The sequence below is a fragment of the Diadema setosum genome, chromosome 19 (genome assembly GCF_964275005.1).
Source record: "Diadema setosum chromosome 19, eeDiaSeto1, whole genome shotgun sequence".
Taxonomy (NCBI): Eukaryota; Metazoa; Echinodermata; class Echinoidea; order Diadematoida; family Diadematidae; genus Diadema; species Diadema setosum.
The window spans coordinates 25,853,796-25,870,739 of record NC_092703.1 but is presented as its reverse complement, the minus strand read 5'-3'; the positions used below and the strand labels follow the sequence as shown (position 1 = coordinate 25,870,739).

At 39.8% G+C, this 16,944-nt stretch overlaps 1 protein-coding gene across 1 annotated transcript in view; it reads left to right on the top strand.

Annotated features, from left to right (window-relative positions):
- LOC140242381 (metabotropic glutamate receptor 1-like) overlaps nt 1–12,716 on the top strand; it is a 172,351-nt gene extending 159,635 nt beyond the window's left edge. The window contains exons 6-8 of the mRNA XM_072322117.1: nt 3,149–3,272; nt 10,207–11,125; nt 11,555–12,716. Coding sequence (XP_072178218.1) covers nt 3,149–3,272; nt 10,207–11,125; nt 11,555–12,716 — 2,205 coding nt within the window. The remainder of the gene's footprint in view (nt 1–3,148; nt 3,273–10,206; nt 11,126–11,554) is intronic.
- Nucleotides 12,717–16,944: the final 4,228 nt, after the last annotated feature.

Below are 16,944 nucleotides of genomic sequence, written 5' to 3'. Positions count from 1 at the left end.
TTACTATACTGAAATAAACTCCAAGAAAGTCTGTTTTTTCCCTCTCGATTTCTACATGAGTATTATATGGCATGTTACCCTTGATCAAATGCCGTAGTTTGATACTTCTAGGTAGATAAGAAATTTGAAAATCCTACTCTGAAAGGAGAGGAGGAGCATTGCCGCTACACATCCACTGCTGCAAGACAGTTTACTTCACTATTTCAGCAATTCCTGCCCTCGTGCTTTTGGCCCATTTCTCGTTTGATAGTCTATTGAACTATATGCAATCGTGCTCGCTGCTACGTATTATATCGTTATTGCATCGAAGCTGTATCCGTAAACGGACTACACTGCTCCATGACGTCATAAATCACGATACGGCGATACCTGATTATCCACTCAATCGCCTTCTCGATCAAGGCTACATTGAGATTACGCTAGGCACGTGACATATGAATGAATAGAAGACAGCGGTAATGCAGCCACGCTTTTGCTGCAGATTGCTCGCCTTTAGAGCATCACTCATAACTCTCTCCTCTGACAACTGTATAAAATACAATGAATATATACGAATATATATATATATATATATATATATATATATATATATATATATATATTTAGAGAGAGAAGAAGAGAGAAAAAGATAAACTGAGAATAAGAAAATGCAACGGATTAAAAAGTACAGAATAAAGTTGAGAGAAGATTTAGAATTAATTCTGGAAAATTAAAAGTCATTCAATTTGACTTTTTGTCGAGTGGTACAGTATTATGATATATATATATATATATATATACGCATATATTTCATATCAACCCTTTAGCAACTGAAGATTCCGTAAATAATGGTCTATTCCCTGGAAGTTACAGCACTATTACTCTCATTTTGACAACTTTCTGAATTATGCAAAATAGATCACTGCATGTTTATTTTTGTCTATTATAAGTTATGTTTATTTGAAAGCCTAGTAAGACTTTACCAAGCGACTTGTGTATCACAGAAATAATTCTTGAATATTTTAGTTGACCTATGACCTCTTTCAAATTACGTAATTATATATATTCTATATGAAAACAATAAAGATAGTAAAGCATAAAACTATGAGAAAGTGGACGGGCATTTTCGATCGGTACAGCGACTAATGGGTTAATTCTTGGAACAACGGCATAATGAGACAAAGATAATTTCGCATAAAACCTCGACATCAACTTTAAGGAAATCGAAACATGGTGGGGTTGAATCAATTGGTATCGTTTTATTTTTTTCCCCATTTTTTTATTTCAATTTCAATTTACCTCCATAATCTATCCTAAATTTTGTGACAGACAACAGAAACTATCAACATTCAATCTTAATCTTATAAACATTGAAACATCTGGTATGCGTTGTTGTGGTAAGCATACATAAAGCATACCAAATATTTCAGTGTGCATGTCAGGGTTCGACGCCCACGAGTCATACATCCCATGAGCTCGTCACCAGGCAAATAAGGCCCATGAGTCCAACGCTAGGTAAACATTGCTCGTGAGTCCCACACCAGGCAAACAAGGCCCACGAGTTCGACACTAAACAAAAAGGAAAAAAAAAGGGGGGGGGGGGGGAGGGAAGGCTCACGAGATCAACACATTAAGCCCCGGGATGTAATGTCGGTCTCGTGGGCCTATGTGCATGTTTGATAGGGGTATCGATATCTTGCAAGGTATGCCCTTTAACACCGCGTGGAGAGGCACTATAAACACACAAACAGACAGACACACAGACAGACAGACAGACAGACACACACACACACACACACACACACACACACACACACACACACAATTATTCATAATATGCACACAAACTGACAACCCCTATTATAACTACGCTACATTTAGTTTAAAAAAAGCAGAAGTCAGCCTTAAATCTAAACACCCCGATAGACGTCACGTCTTCCAGTCAAACAACACTGCGATAAGCTATCGGTCAGTGATAAAGTTTGTCGTATAATTAGCGTAGGTCAGCTAGGGCAGGTTTCTTTCAACCTCTACCTTCTCAAGATGAATACTTCGGGTTCCGTTTGATGAAGCTTGTGTGATGGATCGGGTAAGAACCACTCACTACCAGTGCCTTTATTGATGAAGTTAATTAACGCAAACGACTGTATTCAGACTCTCCATGCACTATTGAAGATGTGGGGATCGGTGGCAACGGGTTATCCTTCACAGAAATAGCCGGAGTAGACAGTTTGACTGTGTATATCTCATAAAGGAATGCTGTGACTTTATAAGGGCAGTATCGTTTATCATCAACGATCATTCCCCCCTTCCTCACAGAATGAATCTGTGCAGGATCATAACACCACTTACAAAATGACTTAACGCCAGAAACACACTTGTAATAATGATGATAATAATAGTAGTAATATTAAAGGTCTTATTTACCCAGGGTAGCCTCTTCAGTGTTGCCACTGCTCTACCAGAGGGCCCTGCCATTATCACTACCCTAGCTAGATACCTGTTTATACTCCTGGGTCGAGAGGGACATGGTGGGTAAAATATCTTGTCCAAGGACGTAAGCACTGGGCGGGAATCGAACTCGGGGTCCTTCGATCGGGAGTCGGGAGTCTTATCCACTATGTCACAGCGCCCCTACATGTATCAATGTTGCTATTTTTTATTACTACATAGCATTGATCACCATCAGAGTTCACATGTCATCAGTATTAACATCACACTGTTGCCCTTGTAATTATAATAACTGTCCTAATTGATCGTACCTAGTACAAACAAACCCGCTATCATTCTACCAACTCCAAGGGTTCTCATCCGTACGTTCATAACACGGTTTAATTGAAGTAAACTCAAAGTCTATAATAGGAGTTACAATCTCTCTATCAAACTAATAAAAAAGATACGCACCACACTTTATTCACGTGTTCCCGCTATGGATACTCTGGTGGTATTACACTCTACATTTTGCACAATCACACAGTGTCTGTATACTGGGATCTCAATGGAATGCAATGTGTGTGTAAAGACGCCCATTATCATAATGTCCTTGTTTTCTATTGGTAATCCATCACTACCTGTATAAAGACCCCATCGAGTGGTGATTTGAATAAAAAATGACATCAATTTTCACTCTCGCGTATGTTTTTATTTTTTCTTCTTTTCTACACCGCAGGATATCCGTGACAACGTTGAGTGCTGCTGGGCTTGTGTACCCTGCCAAGAAAACGAATACATGCTGAACGAGTACACGTGTGTCGCCTGCCATCAGGGATGGTGGCCAACGGAGGAGCTGGACGGTAAGACTAGTTTACAGCATTTCTTTTTCTACCTGCTTTTTAATCCCTGCCAGGCCTCCGCCTCTGATGACTGCCGTATGTGTTTCCACTCATTTATTCATGTTAAAGAGTACCATCGTATTGATATGTATTATCTATGTCTCTGACAATTAATACACTGCTAAAATTTGACTACTAATAAACCTTTCGTGACGTATTATGTTAGTGTCGTTAATTTACAATGCACTTAATGCACTTATTCTATTACACCCATTCTACCGTAATTACGTTCGCCAACACTTCGAGTAATATTGCTTCTACTTCTCATCCAGCACAAAACTATATTGATGAAAATGAAAGCTAATATCCCTTCATAATGACACAGTGAATATGACTTTCTGAAATGCTATAGTGGAACTCTGAATGAATAAAGGGAGGGGGAGGTAGAAAAAGAAAACTACTGACGATTTTACCACCATCAAGCAATAACATACTGCATCGAAACCCTTCGCAAATCCCACTATCTCAATAGTATTCACTTCACATTTTGTGGCAACATCTTGGCTCTGCTATTCTAATTATGGCATCAATACGCACTCTAAGAAGTTATAAATTTGATGTAATCAGAAGTATGTTTTCTACACTTGATTAGGTATAGATGTTAACATGTACATTGACATGGACTTATCTAGGGTAGATGGTAACATACTTTGACATAATTATGAGAAAACAGTGCGAAATTCGATTTTTCCCAAATATTTACTGTTATACCAAGGGCCTTACTATTTATAGCTTGAACAACTGCAAATTCTGACCCCATTACCCCTGAAAAAAAAAGCAAAGAGAGAGAGAGAGAGAGAGAGGGGGGGGGGGGGGAACATGTTTCTCTCTAGATTTAACTCCGCGGGTGGCGCACGAAGGATGGTTACGACCTTTCGAACCAGACGTGCTCATTTGTAACATCCTGAAGCTTGATGGGCAAGTATTATGGCTATCGGCAGGATCAATGGCCTTCGGTCTCTCACATCGAACACTGCGGGCGCTATTCATTCTTAGCGACTGTTACCATGCCAACTACCTTTACCTTTTATTGCTTTTTTTTTCTTTGTTGCCTGTAGTCTGCGGCTTGGGATTTTTTCTTTTCTTTTTTTAGCATACTTACTTCGAGACTATAGCCGTGAAACCGGTTGCAAGGGGAAAGGGGTGGGAGATTAGTACACGAAGAATTATGTAGCGTGAAATCCTTGCTACAGGAGAGGCTACGAGTCGGTAGACTGTATGATGTTCAAATGGATGGGGTGATAAACAGAGTAAACGTGAGGTCGCCTGCCGCCGTATTTCTTATGTCTGGCCATTTACCGGGTTCAGCTGAGAGGAAGCCGACCGGCAAATGCCAAGATAGTTTAGCGTCCGGCGGGCCACCTATCGCATTGATCAGAGATTCTCTGCCGGGGGCTTCTCAAGGCTGCGTGGTCATCAAGCCAAAGACGCCGCCACCCGCGACATGTCGACATTGCTGTCACACCCAACTCGCTTCTTACTGAGTTTTTTTTTTTTTCTGCCGCGTTACCATGACAAGAGGATGATGATAATGATGAAATGTGAATGAGTTAGGAGCAAGATACAAAAACGATGCAAAATTACTTCGCGGTGAAAACCTAACGGTGGAAAAATTCTGTGGTCAGGCAGCGATTAAGACAGCACACTCTATTAACAGCCATTAGTAGCAAAATTTGATTCTTGTCTTATAAAATGCACAATTTTCACATACCGGTTGGTTCACCCGTCCTGAGTGGACAGAGAAAGTGTGTATGCATGAGAGTGAGGGGGGGGGGGGGGGGCAATGGTCGCTTTCTTGTGCTTGTGTCGTGATCTTGCATTTAAAAAAGAAAACACTAAATGGGGTGATTTTCCAGTCAGCCTGACAGCTTTAGTCTTTTTACCCTCATCTATGAGGCATATAAAAGATAGTACAAGAAGTATTTCCGTACACCTTCAACAATATTCCTCAAATCGATCTTTCATCTATCAGGTACGTAAAATTGGGAATGAAAATCCTATAGAAATATGAAAAAAAAAAATGTGGGCAGCAGCTTCGATAGTATAACATTAACATTGACACAGTGTTGGTAACGACTGTCTCAATTTGAGGCTTAGCTGCTAATCCCTTCACAGTGTGTTGAAATGGAGTTTTGATTTCACTTGTAGGCCTAGGCTACATGCCAACACCCATGATTGTTATTTATTCGAATATCAGGTGATATCCTCTCTATACACCTTTTGTTCCTCCGCGCTTGACATTCCATCGTTGCTTTTGATGCGTAAGAGCGTCCAATTTTAATGAGTTTTATGCTGAAAATCTAATGCTAAAAGTTACATGTCCGACCTCCCCCCCCCCCCACCCTTTTTGGCGGTTTTGTGATGCAGGGTTTTTCTTACACACACACAAGCATGCATGTATGAGTGTATAAATGTATATATATATTTTTTGATCACAAATTTTGACCAGTTACAATTATTTCTTGACACTTTGAATGTAAAACTTTCAGTTTTGGGATTATGTGAAACTTGGATGACTGAAAATTTCACTTCACTTGTACAATTAGATGGTTACACACTGGTAACAAATAACAGAGTTTGTAAACGAGGTGGAGGTGTGGCATTTTATGTGAAGAATAATTTGAAATTTGAAATGATAACCCAGCTAAATTATATGTCTGATTCAATTGAAAGTATTTTCATTGACATAAGTATGCCAGGTGGTAAAAAAGTATTGATAGGAGAAATTTACAAGCCCCAAACTGTAATCATTCTGACTTCATCTCAACCTTAGAAATTATTTTAGCTTCGCCCTATCTCCGCAACAAACACGTGTACATAATGGGAGATTTTAACTTAGACTTACTTGATTATGGTAATCCACAAACACGTGATTTTTTTGATACAATGGTATCATCCTCTTTCACTCCTTGTATCACCAAGCCTACAAGATTATTTGGAGCCTTCGCAACACTGATCGATAACATATTTTTAAACAGCCATGATTATGATGATCAATGTATCGCTATTACGGACATATCAGATCATTTTCCCGTTATAGTTTCTTCCATTTCTACTATACCTGAGTCGCATAAACAAAAGGTCTGTAAAAATTTATCGCAATCACGAGTGTTCTCCGATCATAATATCCAGCTGTTCAAACAAAGTTTATCCGAAATTGATTGGAATGAGGTTTTAAACTCCACTGATCCGAATGACGCGTACGACAGATTTATGAATATTTTGGTACCTTTATATCACTTGCATTTCCGTTTCAGAAATCAAAGAGGAAACTACAAAACAGTTCCGCGCTCACCCTGGATAACAAAAACTTTACTTAGATCCATAAACAGAAAAAATACTTTATTTTGCAGATATAAATCACGTAATACAGCTTTGAATAAATGAAAAGTACATTAAATATCGGAATACTCTTACGTCCCTGTTGCGTAAAGCAAAAAAAGATTATTTTTGTTCTTTGTTTGAGCAGCACAAGTCAGATGCAAAATCTTCCTGGCATGTAATAAATAGTGTTATTCATAAACGTGTAAATAAGGGTATTATTGATAATATCCTTTGTGAAGGGAAGAATTTAACAGATGATGTGGAAATTGCGGAAGCATTCAAATCTTTTTTTGTTAATATTGGTCCGAATCTGGCCCGCAATATTTCATCTGTACACAGACCCTTTCATTCCTACCTACTAAATTCCAATCCACAGTCTTTATTTTTTCTCCCAGTACTTGAAACAGAGGTCTTAGATATTGTCAATTCTTTCAGCCCCAAGAAGAGTACAGGTCATGATGGGATTTCTAATCACCTCATGAAATGTATTGTAAACGAAATACTATTACCATTAGTTCACATTTTGAATTTATCTTTATTAACTGGTATTGTGCCCATTAAAATGAAAATTGCTAAAGTTATTCCAATCTATAAGAAAGGCAGAGAGGATGAGATAGGAAATTATCGACCAATATCACTTCTGTCATCCTTTTCTATTAACTTGAGAAGGTGATTTATAATCGTTTAATCAAATTTGTAAACGAATGTGATATTTTAGCTGATAATCAATTCGGGTTCCGGAAAAAACATGCAACCACCCATGTTATATTACTACTGGTTGAGAAAGTTGTAAGAGCTATAGACACAAAGTCGCATACAGTCGGTCTGTTTCTGGACTACTCCAAGGCCTTTGACACAATAGATCACGAAATTCTTTTGTATAAACTAAATCATTACGGTATTCGTGGAAAGGCCTTGGAGTGGTTCAGAAGTTATCTTACCGGTCGAACTCAATTTGTTTCCGTAAACAATCATGAATCTGATATAAACTCGATTTGTTGTGGTGTTCCACAGGGCTCCCTCTTAGGTCCTCTTTTATTCATTTTATACATCAATGACTTCCTGAACTCATCCTCTCTGCTGTCTTTTCTTCTGTTCGCAGATGATACAAGTCTCTTTTATTCTCACTCAGATCCTTATGTTTTGCTCGATTCTTTGAATAATGAACCTAAGTTTGTGTTTGAGTGGATTCAGGCAAATAAATTGTCACTTAACATAAATGAGACCAATTATGGTTTTCAGTAACACAATAAAATCTCTTCCAGGTTTAGTTTTAATGAACGGTTTACAGTTAAATCAAATAGATTCAACAAAAATTTTAGGTATTTATATTGAGAGTAACCTTTCATGGAAGGTACATGTTGATCATTACTTTTATGTAAATTGTTGTGCAAGAATGTTGGAATTATTCACAAACTTAAATATCTCTTCCCAAAGCCAATATTGCATTCTCTTTATACAACTTTATTATTACCTTACTTGAATTACGGAATATTAGCCTGGGGGAATTGCTCAAAGACTAAAATTGATTCGTTATTTTTGGTTCAGAAAAAGGCCTTGCGGATTATAAATCGAGCACAATTTTTTTTATCACATTGATGAATTGTTTGTTTCAAGTAAATTGTTAAAAATTTCTGATTTGTATTTATATCATGTTGGAATTTTCATGTATAAGTTGAATACTGGTGACCTTCCTAGTATATTTTCCTCAATGTTTGTGAAAAACAGTGATATTCATACTTACCCTACAAGACACAGTGAATCCTATCATTTTTCCCCTGTTCGTACAGTTTTAGCCCTTAAGACAATTACATCGACCGACCCTTCTTTCTGGAATGAGTTAGATTCGGTTCGGTTGCACTCAAGTTCTTTAAGCTCCTTTAAGAAAAATGTCAAAGCCAATTTTCTAAAATCCTATGTTTAATTATTTTGCCGTAATCACTTGAATTGTTTTTTTTTTTTTGCATATACTCAAATGATGCCTCGCTCGGATGACTTCATTCGTTTGATCAACTTGCTACTTTTCTTAGCATTTATACCATAAGTTAATCATAAACATTATATACTATACTTTGTACATCCCGTAAACATTGTAATATTCTCGATATTTTGAATTTTGCATGTTACGTCACTTCTGACATTGATATACTGTACTAAAACCTATGTTATATTTTTGGAGCCCACATCCTGCAAGCTTTGCTTTTTAGTGGGTTCCTCATATTACAAGCCAATTATATGTCCTCATACATTTGTGCATTATTGGTTCAAACTGACCATTGTGTGAAAAACATTTCTGCTTCAAATCAAATGGAATATAAAACTTGTATGAAATGTGGAATTATGGAACATGAATAAAATATATATATATATATATATATATATGTATAGTATAAATATGTGTAAGCGTGTGTGTGTGTATATATATGAACATGAAACTTAAGTTGTACGTCCTTTATGAATGTCATGCTATTTTTACCTGCATTAAAAGGTCCCATTATAGGGATGACGATAGAATAGATTCCTATACACCTACGCGGATAGTAAATCATGCCTGTCAATCAGCATTTCTCACCTTCATTATTCGCTAGTGATATCTCCAGGTGTTTTTTGATGCCCCCCAATCTGCGTCTGGTATCGCAATAAGTATTGTCCTTATAATCCTTCTTGTGGTGTGGTTATACTCTACCGAAAATATCCTTGATCCATTATTGAATTGAAGGTCGCCCCTCGCTCGAGCCTGGTTGAAGGTGAAACGCTTGGCCTGATTTCCACCAGTTATTTCGTTTTGCACCACACGTGCGCATTGGTTTAACGGCTGAGACGCACATTCACGTACAGCTTAACAATAATACCAGATGGAATGACATCATACCTCCAAAAAAAAAAAAAAAGAAAAAAGAAAAAAAAAACCGTACCTGTGAATGACGAAATCCATCGTTCCCAAGAACGTATGAATCTAACCACTGCCAGTCACTGTGCGCTGATGATCGGACACGGTTATCATTACCTGCCCCTTTCCAAATTACGTTGGCCAGATCCTGATCATATAAGCACTGTTAATTATCATTGTTATTATTATTATTATTATTATTATTATTATTACTATTATTACTATTACTATTACTATTATTCATTAGTATCATTTTAGGGAAGCACGAATCTGCTCTCCGCTTTGTTGTATTGACAGGAAAAAAACCCTTTTAATAGACACATTATCAACTATACACATCTTCGTTGTCATCATCATTCTGATCATTGAAATCCTTATCTTTACCGTGTTCACCATCGCTAACAGGATCGTGCATCACAGCTCGTTATTCCCAAACTGACATGCAAATTTCTTCTTGTTTCCCAGTCAATCACTTATCTTGGAACTAATACATGAGCCTCAAATGAATAGATAAACGAATATGAGTTGAACACCAGAACTTCAGAAGGATCTTTGTCTGAAAAAAGAAATAAAAGAAAGAGAAATTGTGAAAAGCCGGCCAATTTTTAAGTTTCATAAACTGAAGAGGTGTTTCCTGCAAATAAGATTAATTTTCCATGTTCTCATCTATGTCTTCTTCAGACTGTTATCAGATCGAGGCAGAGTACATGAAGTGGTATGAGGGCCAGGCCATTGCAGCCGTCTGCTTCTCTTGTTTCGGCATCCTCCTCACCGTGTTCGTCACCGTCACCTTCATCCGCCACAACGACACGGCCCTGGTTAAGGCCTCGAGCCGCGAGAACAGCTACATCTTGCTCGCCGGCATCTACATGTGCTTTCTCGTCACCTTCCCGTACATCGCCAAGCCGTCAACCGAGGTCTGCTACTTCCGCCGAATCGGCCTCGGGCTCAGCTTCTGCATCTGCTACGCGGCGCTGGTGGTCCGCACCAACCGCATGGCACGCATCCTGGCTGGCTCCAAGAAGAAAATCCTGACGAGGAAACCACGCTTCCTCGGAGGCACCGCTCAGGTCGTCATGACGTTCGGCGTCATCAGCATCGAGGTCGGTATCATCGTTGCCATGCTTATCCTGGAGAGACCGGCCGCTATCTATGACTACCCGGCCCTGAACCAGGTGCGCCTCATATGCAACACGACGACCTTCGGGTTCGTGGCGCCTCTGGGCTACGACTCGCTGCTCGTCGCACTCTGCACGCTGTACGCCTTCAAGACGCGCAACCTACCCGAAAACTTCAACGAGGCCAAGTACATCGCCTTCACGATGTACACAACCTGTGTGGTGTGGCTGGCGTTCATTCCCCTCTACTTCGGCAGCGAGCTGAAGGAGATCGTCGTCTGCTTCGCCGTCAGCCTGAGCGCCACCGTCACCCTGGCTTGCCTGTTCTTCCCGAAGACGTACATCATTCTGCTGAAGCCGGAGAGAAACCGGCGCAGCTCGATGACGACGTCGAACCTTGTTCGAATGCACGTCGGGAGTTTTAGCGAGCTAGCACCCAATAGGAGCAACAGTAGCAGTAATGGGACCACAGACGGATGCAAGTACGTATACAACCGTTTCAGACTTTGCAGAATGGTATTTCCGACTTTGGGTTGGGTTTCTTTTGCAATAGGTTAAATATAGTTTTGTTCCCTCAAAATTGAATTAGATTCACAACGATTTGGTGAAGATTAAGATTTCTGACAGTGCTTATTACCAATTTACTATTCCTGGAACCTGAGTGTGACCTTTAGCTTCACAGAAAGACGTTAATATCTGTTCATGTACTAGATTATTGGGAAAATACTGAAAGTATTACATGTTGCGGTTATTTTGTGATAATCATGTTTGAGAAAGCAGAACACTTTTAATAGCAGCTATGAATTTCATCACTATGGAGAGGATGCCATGTAGGTGTTGATTTTATTTAGCAGCATAAAAACCATATTAATATGCATATACCTCTTGTTTTGTTTGTCTCTTCAACACAGTGAAAAACTTCTGGGAAGCGATCGGCAAGGCCACACCCTCAAGTCGGGCCGAAAGAAGCAGCCGTCATCGACTTCGTCGTCGGCTGCGCGCGAAAAGTCTCGCGAAAAGAATCGCGAGAAGGTGACCAGCTTCGGAAACGCAGGGTTCTTCTCAGCTCTCAGGAGACGCAAGCGACCGATGAACACCAAGCACATGAAGGCGGTGCAGCGCGACAGGCTGCTGTCGAAGCGGAAACAGCCGGTGTACCGGTACGGGAACTCGTCGACACCCCTGCCCTCTCAGCCATCCCCAGTGGAGGAAGCGGACAGCAGCGCGGAGCGATCAATGGGAGAACACACTACCAGGGCTGAGGAGGCTTCGCGAGCGATGGGCTGCCTTAAACCATCGAGAACAGTCTCAAGGGTAGAGACGTACTCCCCGCATTCTTCCGTGAACGTTGATATCGAAGCACCTGCAGCTGGCTGCAGCGGTTCTCAGGGTAGAGGTCAGAAATCAATAATTAAGCCTAGTCAGCCCGTGGCAAGGACACAGAATATAGACGAGCATTCGTCTTTGCAGTTATCTAGAATCCCTTCAAACTCTTCCACGTCTGTGAGTCTGGGTGCAAAGAGCGCGACGCGGCAACGAAACGATTCCAAACCCCAGGCGTGTGTGCTTCCTCTCAGGGTACGCCGTTCCCATAGCGACGAAACCATCCACAAGAAGACGTCGCCCGGTCCTTCCTCCTCCTCGAAAAACAGCGGTAGCGACTCGCGCTTTCTCGGCGTCGAGAGACCGCAGCGCGCCGCCGGTTCGTATAACCAGATCTACCCGGATCTGTTACAGGTGTTGCCAACAGCGGAAGCACAGGATTCGTCCGCCGCGTACAGGTGTCGCGGATCAGCGTCGGAGACAGACCAAGAACTTGGGGATATCGATGGACGAATACCAACGGGCGGCGACCAGCGTAGCTCTCGGACTACCGATCCCGCCAGGGAAGGTGTGAAGCGAAGTGTTCGCTTTGATGAAAGAACGATCAGTTCGGACAACCCCATTGCTGCTGGTGTGCGCGATTCCACCAAGAACATCACGGTAGCACGCTGGGGCGAGGGTGATCACGTGGTGTCGATACCAAATGAGATTCTCGGGGTTCTTACCACAATCAAGTCATCAGACGTTTAACGGCACGCTTAAAATACCGTTAGCAAAATGTTGTTTATGTTGTTGTTTTTTTAGTTCACCTGAGATGAAGGCCCAAGTGAGCTATTGCGATCGCTCTTCGTCCGGCGTCCGTTGTGCGTCGTCCGTCGTGCGTAAACTTTTTACATTTTCATCTTCTTCTTAAAAACCCCAAGATGAATTTTTACCAAACTTGGCAGGTAGCATCCCTAGGAAGAAAGAATCTCAATTCTTTCAAATGGGCACCATGCCCCACCGGGGGGGGGGGGGGGGGGGGGTGGGGGATGAATCTTTAAAGATCTTCTCTAGAACCAGAAGTGATAGAGCTAAGTTAATACAATGAGTTAGTTTATTGATGACTACTGTTTCAAGTTTGCTCATGGCAGAAACAGGGGTGTCCCCATGGGACCCAGGGGTGGAGGTGGGATTGGTCCAAATTGGGACTTAAATTGTACATGTTCATATTCTTCTTTAAAACCCCTTGATGAATTGTCTCAAAACTTGGCACGCCAACATGCCTAGGGGGTTAGGATCTTAATTTGTTCAACTGGGCACCGTGGTCCCATTGGGGGCCCCTAGGGGACCCAACCCCTTCCAAATCAAGGAATACTTACAAATCTTCTTCTTTAGAACCAGAAGTGATGAAGGGATGTTAATAGCATGAATTAGTACATTGATGACTGTAATTCCAAGTTTGTTCATTGCAGATCCAGGGGTGCCCCCCCCCCCCCGCCCTTGGATTCGTGGGAGATCCAAATGCGGGCCTTAATCGTACATTTTCATCTTTTTGTAAACAGCATAATGGATTTTCACCAAACGTGGCAAATATACAGCATTCCTAGGGGGATGCTCCCCTTGGGGTCCCAGGGGGCTAAAACCTCCTAAATTAAGGAATATTCAGTGATATTCTTCTCTAGAATCAGAAGTGATAGAGCTTTAAGTCTTTTTTTTTCCAAACTGCAAAGTCCCACTGACTTTAAAGTACAGTGCACTCGACAGGTGTTCTTACCAGTGTGATGAAGTATGCCAATGGACACCATGCCCCAGCTCTCAAAGCTGCCCCCGCCCTAAAGTTCCCAATGTTCTCAGATAAGAGTCTGCAAGAATGCATGGAAGATGAACTTGCGATACTCAAGTAAGCGCCGAGACCCCCGGGTCTCTTGTTTATTTTGGTAACTGAGTTTTCGCATTTCACATGGAATTCTTATCGGCACACCTGGAAAATCAGGCTTTATGCCCTAATGACTTTTACCTTGTGTTTATGTGAAAAATTTTTCTATTTACCCACCAGATTGAAGTGCTGTTCAGACATTACCCTTTTTTTCTAAGAATACGCCGTGATTTTGTCGTGAGTAATATCCGAAAACCACACGAGATTTCGTTTACAAAATACATGAATGTACATTTAGCTACATCTTTGTCGAATGCTGTCTCCAAGTTTTATATTCTGGTAAGGTTAAAAATGTGCCGCCTTTGAATTTGCAAACTTATACATATAAATTATTTCCACTTCTCGCTGTTGGAATGATTTTTTTTTTTTTTTAGTAAACATTCTGAATTTAACAGTAAACATGTTACATGATGTCAGGAGGAAAGAAGCGTATCAAAACTGAAATTTAACTTGTAATGTTACATAAAAGAAAATGAGGAGGTAGGGAGTGGGAGAGAGAGAGAGAGAGAGAGAGGGAGAGATAGAGAGAGAGATGGGGAGAGACAGAAATGAAGAAAACACTATTCATGCACGGACCTGCGGAAGAGCAGTCCTCGGACTGAAGTATGTTGTCGTGCTTAAATAAATGAATGAATGAAATGAAATAGTTAAAACTCGGAAAAATACCAAGCATTCAGCTATTGTTCTGCTTATTCATATTATGTATCTTTTACAGTGTTAACTATGTCACCTCAGCTATTTAATTTCGGTTTTATCAAAAACTCCAAATAAAAGTCCGAAGACTAACTATATTCGGTTCAGATCAAAATTTGACAACAAATTAAACAATTCATCTTCACTGTAAAGAGATAGAGAAGAAAAAAACCAACAACACAAAGCTGAAACTTGAAGGCACACTTTGATCATGTTGATATTGCATACATAATAACAACATGCATTATAAAATCTCTTTTCCCAATCATACTCATCGGCGGACATCCTTAGGACACATACGAGGAAAAGAGAAAAAAAGTGAGTTTTTTTTTCTACGTCTCAAACTGAATCTATTCCATGTTTACACAAATACAGTTGATTCACTATAAACACGTTGTCAAGAAAATTGATAACAATACGCATATTTTACGACAGAAATAAGAAATTAACAAATGTGAATACAAAACAAACACAAAGTTTCCATTACAAATGACAAAAGGTCAACAAATTGTGAGTTGTTTTTTTTTTCTCTTTTTTTGTGGAGAAAAAAGAACAGGGACAAAATCCAAGAGTGCAATATTCAGATAACAAGTACCTCGGCATACATCTATCAAAATTCTATAAATCCTTTCACTGAAAAAAAAAAAAAAACAGGGACTATTTTTATGAAGTCTTGGCGTTCTTTCGATTGAGATGAAAAAATGAATGGATAAAGGGATTTTGATTGAAAGAATATACATCTTTACTCCGTATTTTTTTCTTTTGAATTTGCTTCACGCTGATGAAAGAAAAAACACATACAGCATTGTTTCATACACTGTGCCGAATAGTCAGCCGATGGTACATAGTTGCTGTGTTTAACTATTTCTCCACTGTTGCAAAGTATTGTTTTTACTGTCTTGCTTGCACAACGAAAATAATTTTCTTCCGTTTTACCGATTCTCGTGCCGTTTTGATATTATGTGGTGCTAAAATTTGAAAGAACAAACAAAACTTTGTGCCAATAAATGCGGCCTATACCATGATTGACCTCTTCATCTCTGTAAAAAAAAAAAAAGAAATTCTTTATCACTCTTGTTCATTATCAGGGGGAGGGGTGAGTTATCAGGCAAATTCTGACTGGAGTGGGAAAACCATTACCCCAATTTTACAATTAGGTCGAAAAGGAAAATTAACCTAAACCAACAGACACAGCAGTAGTTACTTAGGGGAGACCTTAAATTGCTTTTGTTTTATTATTCAAAATTATATTTATTATGTTACGATGTTGTGTATTTTCATTTTGTTTCCTGCTCACTACAACGTCACAGAAGATTAAAAAAAATTTACAGACAATGGAGGAATTAATGTATGATATCAAAACAGTTCCGGTCTTTGTATTCAAAAACTTAGAGACTGCTATGGCAGAATTTTCACTACAAAACAGAGGCAATTCATAATACCAAATCATTGTTTATGACGGGATTAATTTTCCAATGATTTGCAATGTGGTAGAAGGTTATAACGTAGTCTTGTTTCGAATCTGGTAATTTTGATTTGTGTAATTCTTGTTCTTGTGTAATTCTTGTCCGAAGGAACTGCGCATGCCAAATATTTCCATCACATGACGACACTCAATTTATATAGGGTCTGATCGTTCTCATCACGGACTTCTGCTTAAAACTCGAGATCATTGAAATGGCCATGTCGTAAGTACATTTTGTATATTCACCTTAAAATTCCAGATCATTAAACACGGGTATCAAGCTACATTTAGTCCTACTGGAGTAAGCATGGTTAAGAGAACAGTGCAACTGTGAGAGTAGTGGCTGCACGTGCGGAATTGAATGATGGGAACCTCTTTACATTCTCGTGATGCTGTGACAGTTTACCTTACCTTTTAAACTATACTGGCTTACCAAAACTCCCAAATTCGTATTTCATGAAAAGTCCGAAATTACATAAATTGACCATTCGACTACCGTACGAAATCTGACCTTTGAACTTTATTGACTTATGAATTCATACACGCCCTCTTTCTGATATCTCTCAATACTATTTCATCATTGAGGGACGACATCGGACTACTGAGCCGCAAAGTAGTGAAAGACAAAACAAGGTTTGTTGCATTGGAGACATTTTTCAGACCTGTGAACTCGACGACTTCCAATCTATAGGGATATAGGATGACACTATACTTCTCACGGAATCACTGAACTTAAAGGACAAGTTCACCATCATAAACATAAGGATTGAGAGAATGCAGCAATGTTAGTAGAACACATCAGTGAAAGTTTGAGGAAAATTAGACAATCGATGCAAAAGTTATGAATTTTTAAAATTTTTGTGTTGGAGCTCCTGGATGAGGAGAGTACTACAGCTTGTGAT